Below are 22,685 nucleotides of genomic sequence, written 5' to 3' on the forward strand. Positions count from 1 at the left end.
ACATACCACCAATCTCCCCATGATGATTAACTCTGAAACTGTAAGCCACCCAATTAAATGTTTTGCTTTATAAGAGTCATCATGGTCATGGTATTTCTTCACAGCAATAGAAACTCTAAGACAATATGTAATATATATATATACACAACTAGTAGAATACATTTTTCTTGTTTGTGTGTATACAGTTTCAGGGCTGACCACTGTGCATTAGACATTGAATAAGGGGTTCAAGTCTGGGAGAAGGTAATTCTCCTCTCAGCAGTCATTAGGTGCTTTTAGTCCTTTTTCTAGGGGTGTTCTACATCAACATGTCCATTAATACTGACATTGTCCCGGTCTTGTTTATATAGTCATTTTTAGAAGAAACTGTTGCAGAGCAAACTTCCTGGTAGTTTAGCTTTCACAACCTCGCTTTCAAATTGGTACCTGATCAGAGACACAGGAGCAGTGATGTAGATGTATACATTGGTACTGGTCTCCCCATGACCCACTGGTTTATTTCTGCATTGTGTCCAGTTGTGGTTTCCTGTGATGGTCTCCATTTTCTGTAAAGAGAAGGGTCTTAGATGAGGAATGGTAGCTTCACTTATCTGTGGGTATAAGGATAAGATTTCAAGTGTAGTAAGGAATTATGCTAGTCTAGAAAAGTTGTGCTGGTAGAGTCTTTTCTAAGGTCCATGACCTCACTTGCTCTGGAAAACTACTCTGACTAATAACAGCTTATGAAAGAATTTATATTGACTGTATAGTTTTATCTTCAAAAGCAAAAATAACAGAGTGTGAGAGCTGCAAGTGAAGCAAGTCCATTCGTGCTTAGAGTTCTTCCTTTGTGACACACATCCTCCAACAAGGTTCCACCTTTTACAATTTCCCTAAACAGTGTCACCAAATGGGGACCAAGTGTTCAACTAGGGAGCCTACGGGGACGTTCTTGAGTCCAGCCTGATTTCATAGTGTCTGTACTAGTTTATGCCTCCACCCACAGCGCATAAGAGTGTTCCTTTCTGTACATCCACATCAGCATTGCTTGTCACTTGTATTCCTGAACATAGCCATTCTGTCTGGAGTGATGGAATTCTGAAGTAGTGTTAATCTATGTTTCCTTCACAACCAAGGACAGTGAATATTTTTCAAAATGTTTTTTAGCTGAGTGGGATGCACAACTTTAATCCCTGCACATGGAAACCAGAGGAAAGTGGCTATCTGTGAGTTGCAGACCAAGCCTGGTCTGCACATGGTGAGTGCCAGGACGGTCAAGAGGCACATAGAGAGACCGTATCTAAAAAAAAAGAGAGAGTTTACTGGACATTTGTAATTCTTTCTGAGATTATAATATCGGGAGCCTATATTTTTTAAAAAAAGTTGTAAATTTAACAGTGAATTATGATGGAGCGCAGAATGTTCTTTCCATAACGTAGCCTTCTAGAAAATGTATAAAGCCATAAGTGAATGCACTTGAAAGCAAGGACATGAAGGGAATGGCATGACATATTTTTGGCTCTTTTCACATGACAAATGATGATAAGACACACCACCAGCTGAATTCCCTCAATGCCCTTCTATTTGCTTAGGTTAACTACAAAAGTCAACTCACGTTTCCCTTGCTTTAAGAATAAAAATGGGAAGTGCTTTGTTCACACCACTCATAAGTCTGGAGTCCCCTGGTAATCCCTTGTAGATCTTTTCACAGAACTTTCAATCTGAAGAGATTTAGGATCCCTGGCCAGGGAAGGTAAACAATATAACATTTCTCCCTTCCTTTTCTCCCTCGAAACCCTTCCAATATAACCTTTCCTGTTCTCCACCAAATTCATGGCTTCTTTTTTCATTAACTTTATTGCATGCAAATATGTATATACATATATACATGTATATTTCTAAATATAACCTCTTGAGTCCCTGTTACTTTTATGGATGTTTTCAGGGCTATTTGGTACTGGACAAGCAACTGGTGTGTTCTCTCTGTTCCCAGCTTTCCTCAGTTGCCTGTAGTTTTTTATGTGGGGTTGAGACTTCATGGGTTCTTCTCTGCCCATGTTGGCCTGGCCATTGGTGTCCTCAGTGTTCATTCTTGAGCAGTCATGTTGATAAGACTTTATGGGCATAGCTTCTGACCACACTAGGAGACACAACCTCACAGCAAACTTCCTGATCTCTGGTTCTTACAATCTTTCCACCCCCCTCTTCCTCAAATTGGCCTGAGCCTTAGATGTGGAAGTGTTTGATACATGTCTCTATTGGGACTGAGCTCTATAACTCTGCATATTTATTGATTATATTTTTCTGTAGTGGTCTCCGTATGTTGCAAAGAGAAGTTGCCTTGATGAGCGGTGAGGACCACACTTATCTGTGGGCATAAGGACAAATGTTTACAGATTTTTGTTAGGGATGATGCTGGTTTAGCAAATTCGTGGCTGTAAATTCTCCACCAATAACCATGACCTCACTAGCACTGAGCAGTTAGGTTTGTTCCCTGTATCAGCATGGTTGCCCTCTTGTTGAGCAGGTCTTAAGTCCAATGAGTCCAATTTAGTCCAAGGTACACATGCCACAACTTCATTTCTGTTGTCATGCCATGCTGGTTGGTCAGGTTCACAGGTGTCACAGCTGGGAAAGACTGTTGGTTTTCTCCCATCTCTGGAAGCTTGCATGGTGCTTTCTGGTACCAAGAAATCTAATCCAAATGGTACAGAAATGCAGGTCAGTTCTAGCTCTGGGTACCATAGCCATTTTATATCCCGGGTTAAACAACAGTATCCTCTTTTGGAAATAGTTGTCTTTCAGCTCTTTCCAAGGGCTCAGTGCTTTTCACCTTGGTGCTACTTTGCTGTTCTCCTTTCTCCTGCTACAAAGTAGGGAGGGGGGGACGACACAGGGAGTTTGTAGGACACTGTGAGACGTACGAGCTTGGGTCTGTGGGAAAATCTCACCTCTGGAGCCAGCTTCAGTGAGGTTAAACAGCACATGACAATTTGCTAACAAAAGGCATTCATTCCACTGTAAAACTCAAGAACCAGAGAAGCGAGAGAGAAGGAATCCAGTTGCTTGCTGTGCTGTGTATTGAGAATGAGGATAAAAAAAGAGGTAAGGATTTTTGCCCCACCAGAGGATTATCAGGGACAAAACTTAATTTTGAATTGTAAACCTCTGATATCTTCATATTTTGTGATTAAAGGTGTGTGCCACCCCCGCCCTATCTTCATATTTTGTAACATCATGCCACACAGCTTCCAGAAGCCACAATCAAAGAGGATCAAGCCAACAAAAATATCTGCCTTCACCTCTGGGTAACTTGACATACTCTCTGTCTATACTTGTTGTGAGGGCCAAACTGCTTGAAGGCCTGTACCTGCAATTAGTGTGTGTCTACACCTGGGAGAAGACATCCTGAAAAACCCGAGGAATAAATATATGCCTTTTCACCTAAACAAACAGCACTATGACTGATACTCCTTATTCCATCTTCCAGTTTATGTTTGGGCCAGGATTAACTATAGAAAAATATCAGGCCTTTTTTTTTTTTTTTTTTTTTTTTTTTTTTTTTTTTTTAAGGTTTAGGTCAGTCTAGGGGTTACCTGTTACCACTCTGTGAGGCAACAACAATCATCTATATTGGATGATCTTCCATCTCTTCTTTGTCTTCCTCTCCAGAGAGTCCTCTGATATTTTTCCCTTTTTTTCCTTTCATCCCCTTGTGAGCAACCACTAGGAAAGGGAAGCCTGTTGTACTGTCTGGCAGAACTTAGATCCCTGTACCCTGCCCTCTCTCATTAGGGACCACACTGAAGGGAGCCTATAGACACCAGTCACTCTTGACTTCCCACACTGTGACCTTGATGAATCCTCTCAGATGAATGCTGGTGTGCAATTTGCTTTCTCCTTTTCATGCAGCCATGTTCTTCAATCCATGAAATAATGTCACCCACATTTACCGTGGATTTCCCCATCTCAATTAATTTAATCTAGAGAAATCTCACGGACAAGCCTAAAGGCTGTTTTCCTATATGATTCCAGAGCCTTCCAAATTAACAATCTTAAGAAACACAAGAATTATCTCAGCCAATTAATTAATTTTTAGAAGGGCAGAGTCAACATGCTAACATTTTGCAACTCTGATAAACTAATGAATCCAGATATCTATTCCCAATTACTCTTCATGACGCAACCAATTTTGTACATCTGACAGAATTACATCACCTAGGAACTATTTATTCCACATATGCCCGCTAGTTGGGACACTTAAACTTACAAACAACATCAAAAAAAATTAGGAAACAAACTGACCAACGAACACCTGTGTTCAAATGCCTCACTCCACCCAGGGCAGTGCTCTGAGTGCTGCAGGGGAGGGTCAGGGACCTGCACACAGGGATCTAACTTCCTCCTGGAGGCTGAGGAGGAAGAGGAAGTGCCTCTCCGTGTAACCTTGGAAACCTGGGAAGCATTTCCTTAGGAGGATCCTTGATCTGCTCTGGCAGCCTCAGAGGCGGAGCAGCCCGGACACTGCATGACAGCGGTGTCCTGGGGTCACTCTGACGTTGGAAGTAACGGTGGTGTCGCTCTGCCCCGCTGGTCTGCATCACTCTAGGTGGGGGAGGGCACGGCCAGCACGCTGTCCCCGTCTCCGCGCTCAGTGTATAGCCTGGTGCTGGCACATGCCAGGGAGATGGTCCCTGGTTCTTGGTCCTGAAGGACCTCTTCCTTGTTACAAGCTCTTTTGGTTGAACTCTTGTGACGATTTGTTTTGCACGGTCCTCTTTAAGATGGGGTGGCTGCAGCACCCTCCGGGACTGGAAAATCCAAGGTGAGGAGAGCACTCCACTGCCCTACATCTGCTTCCTTCAGTCACTGGATGAAGGTTCTCTTCCTAATCGGTGCAGGCTGGGCTTTCAGTTTTTCTATTGTATGTAATGTGATAAGAAACACTTCACCACGGAATTCAAATAAAAAGCTAAGGCTTACGCTCTACTACTACTATAAACTTTTGGAAATCGGAACTGTTTTAGAAAACATGGTACTTCAGTCAGAACCCTTATGCCAGACTGATTTGTAGCAACAAATTAAGATAAATACCAGAGGAGGTTTAAAATTAAGTGTTTTCTGATGTGTTCTAACATATTGTCAAACCAATTCATTTCAGTTTGCACAGGAAAATACATACCATCATATTAATCAAAAGTTATCAGATGTAATTCAGAGCAACACATTTTAAAAAAATTCCACAGGAATACTTTTTAAGTCATTTAAATACTTGGAAAAATTTGAAGTGTGAGAAACACAGGTTGCTGTCAACAATTTGTCCCTATCTCCTCTTGAAGCATACAGAGATGCAAAAAACAAACAAACAAACAAAAAACAATTAAAAAAATTGATCATCTTTGTTTCCTTATGTGATAAATGTAATTTAGAGGAAATGTTTACAATGGATTGGTACAATTAGTTCTCTGTCATGTTCCCAAAACCTCTTTCTGACTAAATAAATGTTTGTTGTGAGGTAAAATCTGTAAAGTTTTCTCAATGAAAATGGAAATATGTGGACAAAGCCAGAAAATAGATTTAATTATAAAACAAAGTTTGAGGAAGATAAAAAAAAATCAAGATCATTTATAAAACTGCAGTATTTGTTAAAAATGTCTTAGTCCTAAAATCTATGCACTGATTCACAATTATAATTCTTTATTTGGAATAAAGGTGATAGAAGGTACCTGTCACTTACGTTAAACATTTTATACAGAGAAAAGGAAAATCTAGGTTTGAACTTGCATTTCAGAGCCTTAAAATGGCCTGCAAAAGGAAGGATACTGTCTTAGTCAGGGAGTCCAATATCTCTCAACTGCTTGAGTTGGAAAGACTTTCAAAAGATCAAGGAAATTTCCTGCCACAGCTTGGCTCATGAGATGGTAAACTATTGATGGGATCAATCTGAGTGCTAGAGAAGTGGGAAAGTGAGTCATGTACTTACTCAGATGTCCTTGAAATAAAGGCTACACAATCTAAGGAAATCTGAGAGAAATCATTTCCTGATGGACTGGCTCAAAGGAAGCATTGGGATGCTTGGTTATCACAAGCAGAGGTCTCACAAATATCATGTACTGGGAGATGATGAAGGAAGGAGAGGTGCAAAGCTTTAGGGCCAATTCACTGGGCACGATGGAGCTGTGCTTACAGAAGAGGTGAAAAATAAAAAGGCTGCTTCACTAGGGACATCAGAACTGGCATGTGACTTTAGTACCTTTGCAGAGCTCCGTGGTAGAATGTGATTTTGTGAAAACAACTAACATTTGAAAGAAGGGGTGGAGTGTTGTGTAACAATTTTCCCTTCTTTCACATTAATTTTTTTCTGTTATTTTTGAGATTATAATTACATTATTTTTTCTTCCCTTTCATATTTTCAGATCCTCCTTACATTCTTCCTAGCTTTTTTTCTAATTTATGACATCTCTTTTCATTAATTGTTGTTACATGCATGTGTATATGCATGCAGTTGTATTTTGCTAACTGTAAACTGATCATTCCATATAGCTAGCATGTATGATATTGGATATCCAACTTGTGTGCCCTTCCCTGGATAGGACTGTTTCATTAAGGCTCAGAAAGTTCTATGGAAAGACAGAGGAGGTTGGCAAGACTTGGGCATTAGACCATGGCTGGGAAAGCTGAAACTTAAAAGATTAACAAGGCCCTTCCCCTCCCAATGTTATTATATAGGTAGTGAGTAGGACAGGTGAAGAGATGAGTCTTGTAGAGATACTCAGGTTTCTAGTTTTCATGAGTCACCCATTTTAATATGAGCCTTTGTGATGCTACTGCATATGAGTTATTCATATTCCTGAAAGTAATCCCTTACCTATACTCCTGTTAATTAACTTCAATAAACTCATTAATTTGTGAGACTAGGAATTACACAGTCTTCCCTGGGAGGCAGACAGGTAAAGAAAGGGGGAACTGATAAATAATACCAATGGTCAATTTCTAGCTTCCTTTTTAATTTTCTTTCCAAAGACAAAGGCATAGTGAGCTTTTTCTTCCAGCTGTCTGGTTCAGGATAGATAGATATATTCAAGGTTAGTATTGAAGATGTTTACCTGAAGCTGCAGGTGATCATAGCTCTTGTGAGTGAACTATGGATATGTCATGTCCAAAAGACAGCATTTCACAGCAGGTCCCCTCATCCTCAGTCACGATATGCAGGACCTATTTCTGTATGCTCCCTAAATCTATGGTGAGTGGCTGGACTTCATGCCCTATTTAGGACTTAAGTGTTCATGGTTACTTCAGCATTTGAAGTTTCCAGGCTGTGCATTTACTGCTGCCTACTACAGAAAGAAGAACCTCTGACCAAGACTGACAGCTGAAGAGATCTATTTGTATAAACAGAAACATTTACAAAGCAGTTACTAGTAGTATAATCTTAAAGGGCCATGACCCTTGCAGCCACAGTCTTCTGACCAGGTACTGTGTACTGTGTGTGCTATACTAATTCCTTCCTATACTGCAGATCAGAAGGAAATTAATTATATACTAACTCCATGTCACTGTTGCACCAGTGATTTTCTCATATTCTCTGTGCTACTATTTAGATGATATTTTCTTTTCCTTTAATGAAGTCTTAATTTCATGAGTTCCTTTTTGTTAATTTTTGGTCTCATTTCCTATTAGCTGAGAGTCCTATTCAGAAAACCCTTACCTGTGCTTAGAAGTGGGAATACTTTCTCTCCCATGTCCTTTGGCATTGTCAGAGTATCAGGGTTCATTTTGACATCCATGACCCGTTTATGCGTAGCCTGTGTATAGTAGAAGATGAGTGGCACAGTTTCATTTTCTGCGTTCTAAATATAATTTTTCACTACCACCATATCTGAGACAATATCTTCAAATGCCAACATACATATAATGAAATACAAATATGTATGCAAGGTTACACTAGGTATTCCCAAGTGCATTCTGCTTATCAAGTGGACCACTTTGAGTAACCAGCTATGTAGTAAGTAATATGAGGCCAAGCTCTGACCACTCAGAGTAAGGCATGGCAACCATTTATTTGCATTAGAATAAATTCTCAGCAGGACTTATAGTCTGGCTCAAATACTGTAGATTGGATGGTCATTTTCTTGGTTCCCCAGATCCATTTATCACACTAGTAAAATTAAAAAAAAATATTTGTAAACACAGAAGGGGACAAATGATCCTTACTTTTGATGATGAATAATATTTAAATTGCCCCGTAATTCCAGCATTTCATTAGTTTTAGTTATTAAAAGCCCAAAGCACAAGGGTGCCTGGAAAGGAGCAGAATCATGTGGAAGACAAGGGTGGCCAGATGCAATCTCACATACAGGGTGCCAGAAAAACCGACCCTGTCTTCACTGTCCTCCCTTCTTCTCAGTGAGGAAGTTCAAGATTGGTGTCCTGGAAAAAAGGATACAGCATGGTGGAGAAGGCAGAGAAACTGTTCAGCAAAATCCTAAGGTGAAGCGGTTTTGTTTGAAAGACAATAATCGGCCATAGAGTGACACCATTTCAGTAAGAAAGAACACTTGTGTGTTGTGTGCTAGTTACACGTGAACAGCACATGAGGATGACCTCCACGCCAAAGGGTGGACTGCTCTTCACTGCCTTCCATTCTCTACATTTGCAAGTTTGAACCACACAAATAGTTCAAAGTAAAACTGTTTAATTTATATTCAAAACAGTCTTGGTATGTATCATTAACAACTCATCTGTTACAACAAAAGTGCCAACTGATGCACGTTTCTACGAAGAAAAGGTGCTTTAGGGGAGAAGGAACTTGAGGTCATTTTTCTGTACATTTGCTCAATGTTTCTATGAGACCAAATTTCCCTGCAAAAAAAAAAAATAACAAATATATGGCACAGTATACACTTCTGTAGGTGTAAGAGGTTCTGGGAAGTTAGCAACAATGATACAACAACATGGATATTGATTCTCACTGAATCCTTAGGAAAGCAAATAATCAGCTTGCTCAGGACCTGATGTGGATGTTGGTCCTTGCAGTTCATGTGGTGAACACTGACTCCAAAGGTGTTAAGAAAGGTAGGACCTTTGATCCCTATGTTCCAGGATCTTTGGTACAGGAAGGCACTCTGCACACACTATCATAAGAGAAACACCATCAGCAAGCCAGCCACAAACCCTTTATCTGCAATGGTGTACTACCCGCAAGATATGCTAGGTCAATGGTGGCTCAAAGCTTGTGGGAGTAACCAACCAATGCCTGATTTGACTTAAGGCCAACCCCACAAGATGGAACCCTTACCCATCACTGCTTGGGTGACCAAAGACTAGATAGCCCAGTGACCTAGAGTAAAACCAATAACTACGGCTAAAAAAAGAAAAAAAAATACATAATGAAAAAACGACTCGTAATGGTATTCTACTATACATATAGATCAGTGCCTTGTTCAGCCATCATCAGAGAATACTCCTTCTGCAGCAGATGGTTACAAATATAGAAACCCATAGCCAGACATTATGCAAAGAGTAAGAGACCTTGGAACATACAACCTAAAACAGAATGTCTCCATTAAATCTCTCCCATCAGAGCTCAGGTAATCCTGTGGAAGAAGAGCCAGAAGGGATGGAGGACACCAAGAAAATAAGACCTTTTAAATCAACATGAACAAAGCTCATATGAACTCCCAGAGACTGAAGCAGCATGCACAGAGCCTGCACAGGTCTGCACCAGGTCCTCTGTGCTCCTAGTTTATAGTATTTTTATGGATTCCTCAGGGTGCTAATGTATGGTCTCTGATTCTTGTGCTTTCTCTTGGGCTCTTTTTCTTCTATTGGTTTGTCCTGTCCAACTTCGATGTGATAGTTTTTGTTTTATCTCATTATATATATATATATATATATATATATTGTTTGTTTGTTTTTCGAGACAGGGTTTCTCTGTGTAGCTTTGCGCCTTTCTTGGAACTCACTTGGTAGCCCAGGCTGGCCTCGAACTCACAGAGATCCGCCTGGCTCTGCCTCCCGAGTGCTGGGATTAAAGGTGTGCGCCACCACCGCCCGGCATCATTATATTTTATTTTGTTCTATTTTTAAAAATGTGTAAATCAATGGATGAATGATGAATGAATGAATAAAACATGGCCCCAGAGTGAAAGGTTAACAACTGAAGTGTCATTTATACCTGCTAAGAGAGGGAAATCAGTTTTCTTCAATAGAGTGACAGTGGGTACATCAATTACTCCAGGCCAGGTCTCATGTTCAGGAGTAGTTGACCAACATATAATGTACTCCACAACTTTTTGTATGCTTTTGTTTAGTTATAGTTTGGTGGGTTTTGTTTTTTTGGTTCTGTTTTGCTTTGGGGTGGTGTTTTATTTTATCTTCTTCATTTGGGGGGCTTTGTTTTATAGGGTTTTGTTTGTTTTTTTTTGTGAAAGAACTCAAAGTTGAGTGGGTAAGGAGGGGTAAAGGATCTGGAAGGACTTGGGGGATGGGGAGAATATGATAAATTATATTTAAATTTAAAATAATAATTTTAAATAATAAAATGTTGTCGTGGTGTGTCGGTGGCACCGGTGTGTGGCTTTACTCAGATCCGTGAAAAGAAGACTCAGAGGTACCTTAAGAATGAATCTAGCCTTTCTTGGCTGCAAGGGGGTCCAGCCTCTAAGTCTGTTTGTGCAGATTCCTTTTCTTTTCATTTTTGAGGGAAGGTCTTACTATGTAGCCTTGGCTGGCCTGGAACTCACTGTGTAGACCAATCTGGCCCCAAACTCATAGAGATCTGCTTGCCTCGAGTGTGCAGATTTTTTGACTGCCACAGTTACCAGGGCTATGGCTATATCTGAGGCTACCAGCAGTGGTTGCCTGAATAATGCCCAGGAACTGAGTGATCCAGGTCATGTGATACCCCAAGATAAAGATGCTCAAAGGTTTTTAAAACATAGTTGTAGTGGTTGGTTTTTTTTTTTTTTTTTTTTTTTTTTAAAATCTCTTTAGGGGACTGGAGATATGGTTAAGAGCACTTGTTGCAGTGTGGACCCGGGTGCCTCTTTTGTGAAGCAGCAGATGAGGAGACTCCAGCATTTGCCATGGCTGACGAGAACAACGATCATATTAATTTAAAGGTGGCAGGGTAGGATGGTTCTGTGGTGCAGTTTAAGATTAAGAGGCATACACCACTTAGTAAACTAATGAAAGCCTATTGTGAATGACAGGGTTTGTCAATGAGGCAGATCAGATTCCAGTTTGATGGGCAACCAATCAATGAAACAGATACACCTGCACAGTTGGACATGGAGGATGAAGATACGATTGATGTGTTCCAGCAGCAGACAGGAGGTGTCTACTACAAAGGGAACCTGCTACTTTACTCCAGAATTTTGGTATAGACCAAGAATATATTCGCAATTAGAAAGCTGCAATTTGGTTCCACCACATCTTGACTACTGCAGTATAGTTTTCTCTGTTCTTTCATTTCCCTGTTCCCATTTTTTTATTGTACATAAAGTAACTGGTGTATGTACAAAAGCATTTGCGCTTTTTTCTTTTCTTTTTTAAACTAAATGGCTAATGTTCTGTTTTGATTGACATCAGATGGAGATGGTCTGGGGAAAGCACTGGTTCTGTGAAAATATCCCCCTTCTCCATTAGTGGCATGCTCACTCAGCTCTTACCTTTATATTCCAGTAAGTTATTTTGCTCTCAACGTTTTAACAAAAGAACCCAACAACAAAATCCTTGCATACCTTGTTTGATTGGAGAATTTTAATGTTTTTCATTTATCATTGTAAAACCAAGGACAATTTTATAACTTTTTTGTTACATGTAGGGCAATCTCTCTTTAAGTAGGGGTAAATTACTCTTGAACAAAAGGATCCTAGATAGCTTTCCCTTCAAGTCAAGCGTCTTGTTGTTTAAATAAACTTCTTGTTTAAAGAAAAAAAAAGAGCACTTGTTGCCCTTGGAGAGGGCCTGAGTTCAGTTCCTAGCACCGACACAGTGATTCACAACCATCTATAACTCTAGGTTCATGAGATCCAATTCCTTCTCTTGACCTCTGTGGGCACCAGGGATGCACATGGTGCTCAGACAAAGATGCAGGCAGCATAAGTATGTACACAAAATAAAATAAAAATAAAAATGAATAAATCTAAAAAAGATCTTTTAAAAATTTAAAGAGATTAAAATTGAGAGGTAGCACAAGAGAGCATGGAGGGAGGGAGGGAAGGAGGGAGAGAGAGAGAATATGTATGTGCAGGTTCTAGGACTTGGTTTTCTTTTTTTAAAGTAATTTATTTTTATTTTATGTGCATTGGTGTTTTGCCTGCTTGTATGTCTGTGTGAGGGTGTCGATTCCCCTGGACCTAGAGTTACAGACAGTTGTGAGCTGCTATATGGGTGTTGGGAATTAAACCCAGGTCCTCCAGAAGAGCAGTCAGTGCTCTTAACCATTGAGCTATTTCTCCAACCCCAGGAGTTGGTTTTCTCCTTCTGCGATGTAGGTCCTAGAGATTGAACTCAGGTCATAAGGCTTGGCAGCAAACACCTTTACCTACTGAGTCACCTTGATGGCCCCTATGATTAATTTTGATTGCCAATTTGACACAACTTAGAGTCACCCAGGAAAAGTCTCAATGAGGGACTGCCCATATTGGATTGGCCTATGAGCATATCTGTTCAGATTATCTTGATTATGTTAATTGAGGTGAGGAGTTCTCTACCCACTGTGGGTGGCACCATTCCCTAGGCAGGAGATCCTGGACTGTATGTAGAGAGGCTACTGAGCAGTTGTAGGCATGCATGAATTCATTTTTCTCTCTGCTCTTGACTGTAGCTGTGACTAGTTACTTCAAGTTCCTGCATTGGCTTCTCCACAGTGACGGACTACAACTGTTGTTTAGTAATCTTTCAAGATTACATACTTCCATCTTGAAGGAAAGCTTGTTAAGACATAGAATGTTGAAAGGGAGGTGAAGGAACAGGATGGGCTAAGGGGATGCAAAATATTTCATTCCTCAGGGGATTTCATTAAGCTTAGAAAGTAAACAAAACTCACTAGCTTCAGAAAGTCACTGAAACTGATTAGATTTACTAGGCCCCGCCCTCTCCAAGCCTATATGAGCAATAAAGACTACCACGAGACAGTCTCAGATGAGATGAGTTTCCTGGAAGAAGCATAGACCAGCCTTATTGCCTGGGAGAGGCTCAGACTAGCTGAAGTAACTGCAAAGGACAATCTCCAAACTATTGAGCTGCCTGCAGGTTGTGTAGTGGGCTCAAGGTTTCGTTTTCATGAGTGGACTTTGGTAATGAAACTGTCTTTGAGTTATTTCTGCTTCTGTAATTAATCCCTTACTCATATTCATGTAAATAATCTCAACTAATTGGTTCACCAGTTGGGACGTTGGTGGTACCCTTTCTTCGATCTATAGTTGGTTCCCTAACTGAGGTTAGTAGATATTTGTTCACATCTTCCCAGGAATAGCATCACACAACAGAGACCTGGAAGGATAAGCCAGATAGCCTTTTTCTCCCTTAAAATAGTTTTTGTCAGGTTATCCTTTCACAACAAGAGAAATGAAGCCAAGGCATCTTTGAGTGAATATGAGAACATTCCCATGAATCAAATGTGTGGGGGCAGGAATATTGTGGAATATTAGTTTAAGATGTGTTATATTTGTTCGTGGAATATTTGTTTAATGATGCCAATAGATGTTGCATTCTTTTATGTTGCATTTGTTTAACTCTGTAAAGCTGTGTTACTTTGTCTGACTAAAACACCTGATTGATCTAATAAAGAGCTGAATGGCCAATAGTGAGGCCGGAGAGGGATATGTGGGGCTGCCAGGCATAGAGACTAAATAGGAGAAATCTACGTTAGAAAAGAAGGAGAATAGGGAGGGACAAGAAAAGGAGAAGGAGAGGAGGATGCCAGAGGCCAGGCACCCAGCCACACAACCAGCCATGGAGTACGAAGGGAAGAAAGACATACTGTTGTGTGATACTTTGTTTGTGTTCTGACAAATAAAGCTTGCTTGGAGTCTGAGGCTGGAGCTAGCTACTAGTTAACCATAGAGGTCTGTAGGTCTGTACAGAGAGGAACAGGAAGTGATAAGGCAGGGCAGAGACAGGATCATGGCCCTTTTGGACTGGAGGAACCAAAGAGGAAGGAAGCGACTGTGGCTGCTCTCCTACTCTCATCTCAGGTTTTTATTGATAAGATTAGTTATATTTATGATTCAATATATAGAATAAAGAAAAGTAAAAAGCCCAGAGGCAAAATGTAGAAGAAGAGAAACACATTAAGTTAGAAAAGCTGGCTAGAAACAAGCCAAGCTAAGACCAGGCATTGATAAGTAAGAATAATTCTCCATGTATTTATTTGGGAGCTGGATGGTGGGTCCCTAAAGAGTTTGAAAAACAAAAATCAAAAAACAAAACAACTATACAGGACACATGATAAAATCAACTCACACTTTTATAGCATCTCCAAGGTTAAAATGCCTTTCTATGCAGTACTAGGCATGAGGGGTTGTGAGGGCTTACAGATTAATCAGTGAGGAGTTTTACAAGGCCAGGTGATTTGACATTGAATGTGTACCCAGCGCTTGGTGTTCAAGTCTTCTGTCTCCACGCCTGTTTCTTGGATTCTTGTTAGCTGTCGAACAGCTGCCCATGGAAGTCCTTGTGGGTGACATTGACTTCTGAAGCTCAACTCTCTCATGTCACGCAGAAAGAGTAACTTATTGAGACTGAGTTGCTGGGTTGCTTTCAGCTTTTGCTTTCTTTGTATCATCCCACTGCACTGAGAGTGACTGGGACAGTCCACTGTGCTCTATGTGGCAGAAGTAGGGGTCTTTGTCCTGAGGAGGGACTTCCACCTCCACCCAGGCCAGGTAGGTGCCGTTTCCATTGGGAAAAACACGTCCTGATTTGGATGCCAGCATCTTGCCAGCCCGGTTCCAGTGCAGACTAATTCCTTGTGGGTAGAAGTCATAGGCCAGGCATTTGAATGTCCTGTTTCTTCCTGGGGCTGCACGGCTGGTGATTGTCACAGTGGGAGGATCTGTGGAGGGATCAAGTGTGGATGTTGAGAGTTTTAAGGTGGACTTTTTCCTTCCATGCTTTCATTCCTAACTCCCTGGATGACCATCTGATCTGACACCCCCAAGAGACCTTTGTGAAGCTCAGGAAGGTCTGAGGTTTCCCTGAAGCCTTCCCTGCTGGGTTATGTAATATGTCCACAGCTACTCTCTCAATCCCTGCCTCATGCTGTGGTGTATTGACTTCAGTTGGCAGCAGACGTCAGTTGAGACAGGGTTGGGGAGATGGCTCAGTGGGTAAAGGGCTGGCTGCATAAACATGATGATCTGAGCTTGGATCTCCAGAACACAAGTAAAAGTTGGATGCAGTCATGCATGTCTCTGTCCCTGGAACTCATATATGGTGATGGGTAACAGAGACAGGGGAATACCTGGAAGCTGGTTGGCAGGCTAGCCTGGTGTCTCAAACAAGGTAGAAGGTGGGAACCAACAGCTGAGGCTCTCTTCCAATTTTCCACACATGCACCCTTATACATACATGTATGCATACATAATACATAATACACACATCATACACAGAGAGAGAGAGAACAAAACATAGAGACAGGACCTCACTACGTAGCTCAGGCTGGTCTTGAATTTGCAACATTCCTGCCCCAAGTGCTAGGATTACTGGCATGTACTACCATGCCCAGATTCTGAGTGTCTTGAGTGTGTTTTATAGCCCCACCCCCACCTCGGCCCAGCTCCTCCCTTCTGTCTACATCTCTGCCCATTAAGCTGTTTCATATTCTAAATAGTCGTTTCCCCTTTTCTCCAGTGATGTCTCAGTGTGTGGCACTTGATTCTGCTCCTGTTTGTTCTTCCTTCCTAGCCAGACGTTTTACACACCTACCTCCTCACTACAAACAAGACGAGAGGCATCATTGTATCAAGGAACTGCTATGGAGTTTGAAATCCGAAATGTGGAATTTGAGTGCCAATTGAAGCTAAATCCCAGTTCTTTCTTTCTCTGTCCCTCCCACCCCTTTCAGAGACAGGGTATAGCTTTCCTGGTACTTGTCATGTAGGCAGGTCCTGAACTCATGGCAATACTCTCTAGCCTTAACCTTCTGAGTGCTGGGATTACAGCATGTGATGCAAAGCAAGGATTATTTAGGGAACCCTGCCATTAAGCCAGTTTTGTTCATGACGTGTGTGTGTGTGTGTGTGTGTGTGTGTGTGTGTGTGTGTGTATGTGTATTTAAGATTGAATCCAGACTCTTGTACATGCTAGGTAGGTGCTCTACCACTGAGCCACACCCCAGCCCCTCACTGGGGGATTCTAGGCAGGTGCTCTGCCACTGAGCCACACCCCAGCCCTCACTGGGGATTCTAGGCAGGGGCTCTACCACTGAGCTGTAATTCCTAGTTCTTTCCACTTTTTTGATGAACATTCCTTTTGGCTCTCACATCATGTTTTCAGAAGGAACGAATCCTAGTAAATGAAAGCTGGGGATTAAGGGACTAATAGGGGTTGATGGGACAACCTGCCATGGTCCCCTGAGCCTGAGATCACTTTGGTTCAGTTTAGTACTTGGAGCAGATCATAAAAGCAGTGCATACCTTTTCGGTCCAGGTGAGATCTGCTGTAGTTCAGGTACCTCTTCAGCATTGTGGGGCACTCCTCCTCTAGGTATGCCTTGGCTCGCTGTGTGTAGACTTTTTCTGCCTCCCACTTCAGCTTGGTGTTCTCAGCTGCTGGGACTAAGGGGATCCAGGCTGGGATTTCTTTGTTGAATTCGATGAAATCCTGTCCATCATAGGCATACCTCCAGAATGCTCCATTGCTTCTGTTATTCAATAGCTCACAACCGAACATTCCCTGGAAGGTGTGAGACCCTGAAGCCTCCCCGACCCCACAGGGAGTCAGTCAGATGGGTGCCAACTCCGGCTGAGCGACTTTCATTCCTACATACTTGGGAATCTAAACACTCAATTCTTTATCTTGGCAAACAGGTTACTGCTGTGGGATGATCCTTCTGTACGCTGTGAATATGTATTACTCTCATTGGTTAATAAAGAATCTGCTTGGCCAGTAGCCAGGCAGGATAAGGTTAGGTGGAAAAACCAAACTAAGGAGGGGATGAAGAAGGGAGCAAGAGAGATGCCAGTGAACCACCTAAGAAACAATATGCCAGAGGACCAGTAAAGCCACAGACCATGTGGCAATACATAAATTAATAGAAATGGGTTAATTCAAATGTAAAAAGAGCTAGTTAATAATAAGCCCGAGCTAATGGCCAGGCATTCTGTAATTAGTATAAGCCTCTGAGTGGTTATTTGGGAATTGACATGTGGGAAAGAAATGTCCGTTTACAAGTTACTAACCAGGCACACAGCAGAGGAAGAAACTACTTGGCTGGGTGTTTCAGGCCTCTCTGAGAGGAAATGCATTCTTTATAGTGGGAGAATTTCATGATTATGGACAGATTCCAAGTCTATTTCTTTCTAACAGGATCAGATACTCTGGGTGACTTTGAACTCCTGACCCTTTTGTCTTCATTTTACTAGTGCTGGGTTTACAGATGTGTGACACCATACCCAGTTTTATGTGGTGCTGGGGACTGAACCCAGGACCTCTTGTGTGCTAGGCAAGCACTCAGATTTCAAGCCTTTTTCATTGTCTCATCTAACAAACGTATGTGTTTTAATGGATGGTGAATTCTTCAGAATTAAACACAGTCACACTGAACTGCATTTCCAAGTTAAATATAGGAATTATTTGTGGTTTCTTACAGATTATAGGAATTTCTACACGTCACTTTCTATTTTGCATTCAAATAATTACTCTATACATAATTTTGGATCACTTCCCTCTTTTCAGTGGTTAGTATCTTATTTGTTTATTGTTTGTTTATTGTGGGCTGCAAGAATATATCATAGAGATTCACCTGTGTATTAAAGCTGAACTTTGACCAGCCAAGGGTCTGTCAAAAGGCAAGCCATTTATTATGAATGTTTGGTGTTACCCAGTGTTTAATATTCCAGCAAGAGAACATCCTTACTGTTCTAGTGCCTCCAGCTGTCTTCTGCTATTAAATCCTTTTATGCCCAGACCAATTGGTAAATAGTTCAACTCCCCAGACCTGCTGAACCTACTAAGTTACTAACTGCCCTGCTGAGTTTAGGAGATAAGCTGGTGGGAGATGCCTAGCTTTGTTTCCTGTGCTAATGAAGCTCAGACCATCCCTTGCCTTGAGGAGGCCTAGTGATTCTCCAAAGCATCAAAAGAGGTTTTTTCATATCAAGGTGAGAGGTAAAACAACATTCCTGAGGAGGCAGGGAACCACATGCCCAGGGAAAGAAAAGGCAGGCATTTTCTGTAGACAGAGACAGAACAGCATGGTGAGAGAGAAGAGAGGAAGACAGAGGTTCCGTAGAGGGTAAGCAGATCTCGGCTAGAGTTTTCTGAGTGCCAGGAGTAGAGAGTAGCAGAGATGGAGAAAGAGGATACAGAGGACGAAGATGAGGCTGGAAGCATAGGAGTTAGTCATTAGCAGGGCTCTGAGTGGGATAATGTAGTTATGGAGACAGGATTTCATCACAGAGAAATAAAGTAGATGGATAAAGAGCTTGGTATGTCTAGAGTTATTCTTGCCTTGAATGCCTGGTGGAGCTATAGCTGAATTGATAGAATTTTGTCTTAGAGGAATAAAGTTAACAGACATAAGAACATAGTGTACGTAGATTATCCCCCCCTCAGATCCCACGCTGGACTTATCTGAGCCCCTGGACCCTAGGTACTCCATAGGGTCTCACTTTATAGCCCAGGCTGGCTTGGATTTCATTACATAGTCCAGGCTGGCACAAACTCATGGCAATCCCCCTGTCTTTGCTTTCCGGATGCTGAGATTACTGATAAGCCACCATCCCTGGTGTTTACTCCAGACCTCTAAAGCCCATGAACCACTGTGACCTTACACAAAGTGGCCTGCCTAGCACAGGTCAGTCTGATTACAACAGCGGATGTTGACCCAGTCCTGAGTTGGCACAGGTTCAAAAAGCTCTTAAGCTGTCTGGGTTTAATTCCAGATCTTCCCCTGGTCTGCCCATCTGCCTTGTTAAGTGAACTATGAAATATGATTAAGCTTAAGTGAAACACTTAAAAAAATCCTCGAAATGACAATAGTAATAATAATCTTTGAAGATGCTGAGCATTAAATGTGTTCATACCTGGGCCTGGCACAGAGCAAGTGCTCAGTAAATGTAAATTACTGTTACCTTCTTCTTACTAATTAGATAATTGTGGGGTGTGTGTGTGTGTTTAGTGTAAGTGCATGTAAGTGTGCATGCACACTCAGAGCCCACAGAGTGCTGGGATGTTCCTTTATTGTTCTCCACCTGGATAGGGTTGAATCTGATACCTTCTCGAGCTGAAAGGTCGGTGGTCCCTGGGTAAGAAGTGACTCTGATATCACTTCCTTTAGGGGCTAAGGTCTGGAGTGAAAATAAAAGAAGCCATGGGGAAGGAGGAGATCAATGTGAGTGTGGGGGTGCGCACGCTCGGGGTGGAGGTGGGGGGTGGGGTGGGGGAGGGGGGTTGGATGAACCTGTGCACGTCTATCTGTGCTTACTGCTTCCCCCCCACCCCTCTGCCTGTGTGTGTGTGTCTAGTTCCAGCCTGGGGAATCTTTTCCAGTCATATTCATGGGGCTGCCTCAGGTAAAGCACTCCACCTCATTGGTCTGTAATAGCTTACTGACCTGCACTGTCCTTGTAATAGTCCATGATGTCTTTCAGGGTCACGAGGAAGATCTCCTCCCTGGCCCTCTGAAGCTGGCTCTCCTTCTCCCAGTCCTCCATTCCTTCTACCTGGCTCCACGGCCCCACAGGCTCCGCCTTCCTGCTGTTGCTGTCGTAGTGGAAGAAGGCCTGGTCATTGAGAAACGCGGTGGCTTGAAACCTGGGGATGCCTTTGCTGGGCCTGGACAAGCCGGTGTAGAGGAAGATCAGAGAATAAGGCCCTGCGGAAGAGAAGAAGATTCTGAGGGGTGGGGTTCATGCCCAGGAGGCCCAATGGGGAGCGGCAGGGCCCCAGGAGGGAGGGCCGGCCGTGGAGCTTCGCCTCCTCTGCTTTTACTGCCGCTGCCTCACACTGTGGGAGGTTCACTCATGTGAAGGGCGCCATTTCTCCTGGGGATGCCATGTCAGAAACTGTTCTGTGTTGTCTACACTCTAGTTCACATATAAAATTGTGTGTGTGTGTGTGTGTGTGTGTGTGTGTGTGATATGTATGTGTTCTTGTGGGTGCGAGCACGTGTGCATGATGTAGAGGTCAGAGGTTAAGTTGGTATGTCTTCCTTTATAGCTTTCCATCTTTTTTTAAAAATTGTGTGTGTGTGTGTGTGTGTGTGTGTGTGTGTGTGTGTGTGACTTGTGCATGCACAAACATGCACATACCACTGTGTGTGTAGCAGTCGGAGGACAGTTTGTAGGAGTTGGTTCTCTCTATCATGTGGGTCCTAGGGATCAAACTTAGTTATCTGGCTTGGTGGTAAGTACTATTACTTCTGAGCCATGTCTCTGGTCTGACATCTTATTTTTTTGAGATGGGGTCTCTCACTGGATCTGGAGTTCTTCAGTTCAGGCAGGTTAGGCCATAAATGAACTCTAGGGATCTGCCTCTACCTGTCAGTCTGTCTGTCTATCTATCATCTATCTATCTATCTATCTATCTATCTATCTATCTATCTATCAATCATATATTCATCCATGTACCCATTACCTGTCTATATCTTCCCATCTATCTATTCATTCAACCATCATCTATTTACCTATCCCTGTTTATATCTTTGCATCCATCCATCCATCCATCCATCCATCCATCCATCCATCCATCCATCCATCCGTCCACCCGTATATCTAACCCATTAGTTCTGTTCTCTAGAGGCCCCTTACTAATTCATATTTTTGGTATAGAATATACTTAACATTAAAAATATTTATTTAAAAATTATATACACTGCACATGTGTGCAGTATGCAAAGAGGGCAGAAAAGGGTGTCAGATCTCTTGGGGCTAGCGTTACAGGCAGTTATAAACTACCAGGTGGATTCTGGGAACTAAACTACAGGTCCTGTGCAAGAGCAACAAGCGCTGAGCCCTCTCTATGGCCCCTTTAGAACATACTTAACATTCTAAACACAGCACCTTATAAAACAGACATAAATAACTATGTAACATTCTGGGAATGTACTAAGTTTTTGAACTGGTGCAGTTTGAAATCTTTATCCAAAAGTTTGTGTGCAGTGAATAGCCTCATTCCCTGTCCTGGAACTGACTGTGGATCTCACTGGTTCCCCGCTGCCTCATCTCACTGTGGAGGAAGGTCCTGGTTTCCTCGCTTCTAGCCTGCCTCTGTATTTTTCTCCTGGGATCTTTTCCTTTTTCCCTCAGAGTCAGACAAGTGGAAGAGGGGGAGGAGAGAGTAGAGGAAACTCGTCAGGTCCATATTCAGTTCCACTGCCTGACTCTCGGCAGGTCACTTTGCCTCTCTGGGTATACTTTTCCCATGTGAAAAGTCTTTTGTGTGTCTGCGTGGGTGGGTGTGCTCATGGGTGTTAGCTGGCCTGTGGGCTTCTGGTGCCTTGCCATAGGAAAGCTGAGATTGTAGACAGATGTGACCACATCTGGATTTCCATGGGTCCTAGGGATCTGAACTCGAGTCCTCAAGATCATACTGAACCACCTCCCCAGCCCTGATTCTCCTGCTTCCAGCTCCCATGTGCTGGGATGACAGGAATGAGATACATGATTTGTGTGGTGCTGGGGTAGTGAACCCCAGGCTTCATGCATACACAGCAGGCACCCTATCAACTGAGCTACACCACTAGCCCTCAGATTCATGTTCCTTAAGGTCTTATTTAACACAAGTCCAGTGACTTCCAGAATGCTTCTACAAGGGTGATCTAGGTTAACGGGCAACTTTGCAAACCCGTTACCACTGCACGTATGGGAATCCCAGGTGCACGAGGGATCCTTCTTATGGCCCAGCATTCTGTTCTCTGCCTTCCCCTTATTTCTCCCCCAGTCTTCCTCTGTTTTGCCCACTCACCAGTCTCCTGAAGGACTGCAGGACCCAGAAGGAGAGGCAGGGACAGCAGGACAGGCACCATTGCTACTACAGTGCCCGGAAGGAGAGTCTACACAGCGAACATGGCTCATTCCGCGAGGCCTGGCATCCTGCCAAGGGGAGGTGATTCCACAGCCAATGAGAAAGCTTAGAGGAATTCCTCCTCAGACAGTGTTGAAGACAGACGTACAAACCGGCTGGGCAGAGGTGTGGTCACAGGCTTCACACACAGGAGCTGCTGAAAGCTGAGAAAGCCAGCCTAAGGACGGAGACCTTGTGTGTCCCTCAGATGAAAGAACACCAGTGGGGTGGAGGTGTGTGTAGCAGGTGTGCCATTGGAAGGTGTGCCATTCTTACAGTATACGGTGACATCCCCTACCCTGGTGTCAGCAGGGGGATTTGGGTGTTGCTAAGACCATGTTGTAAGAATGAATTCTTCCTTCTGCAAAAGTGTGGGCAATTCAAGGGAAAACCTAAACACACCCTCCAGGTTCCCTTGCTTCAAGTAGACTTCATTGACTGATCAAGACAGGATCTCACGTATCCTGAGC

General features: G+C 42.6%; 1 protein-coding gene across 2 annotated transcripts; it reads right to left on the reverse strand.

Moving 5' to 3' along the window:
* Positions 1-14,437: 14,437 nt before the first annotated feature.
* On the reverse strand, positions 14,438-22,252 carry Azgp1 (alpha-2-glycoprotein 1, zinc-binding). 2 transcript variants are annotated; one of them, XM_037198367.1, is made up of 4 exons: positions 22,117-22,252; positions 19,766-20,026; positions 16,626-16,766; positions 14,438-15,043 (listed from the first exon to the last, which is right to left on the reverse strand). In XM_037198367.1, the coding sequence occupies exons 1-4, from the start codon at positions 22,175-22,177 to the stop codon at positions 14,721-14,723; spliced, it is 786 nt and encodes a 261-aa protein (XP_037054262.1). In that variant the 5' UTR covers positions 22,178-22,252; the 3' UTR covers positions 14,438-14,720. The 2 variants fall into 2 exon arrangements, with proteins under 2 accessions (XP_037054262.1, XP_028715477.1); XM_028859644.2 differs by having other exon boundaries at positions 16,626-16,901; positions 22,117-22,251.
* Positions 22,253-22,685: the final 433 nt, after the last annotated feature.

The sequence above is a fragment of the Peromyscus leucopus genome, chromosome 23 (genome assembly GCF_004664715.2).
Source record: "Peromyscus leucopus breed LL Stock chromosome 23, UCI_PerLeu_2.1, whole genome shotgun sequence".
Lineage (NCBI taxonomy): Eukaryota > Metazoa > Chordata > Mammalia > Rodentia > Cricetidae > Peromyscus > Peromyscus leucopus.

Excerpts from the sequence above, each read along its gene's own strand:
- Azgp1 (XM_028859644.2), bottom strand. The coding sequence starts at position 22,177 with ATGGTGCCTGTCCTGCTGTCCCTGCCTCTCCTTCTGGGTCCTGCAGTC. Across the intron at positions 20,027-22,116 it reads TGCAGTCCTTCAGGAGACTG|GGCCTTATTCTCTGATCTTC; the intron begins GTGAGTGGGCAA and ends TCTCTTCCGCAG. Across the intron at positions 15,044-16,625 it reads ATCTCACCTGGACCGAAAAG|ATCCTCCCACTGTGACAATC; the intron begins GTATGCACTGCT and ends ATCCCTCCACAG.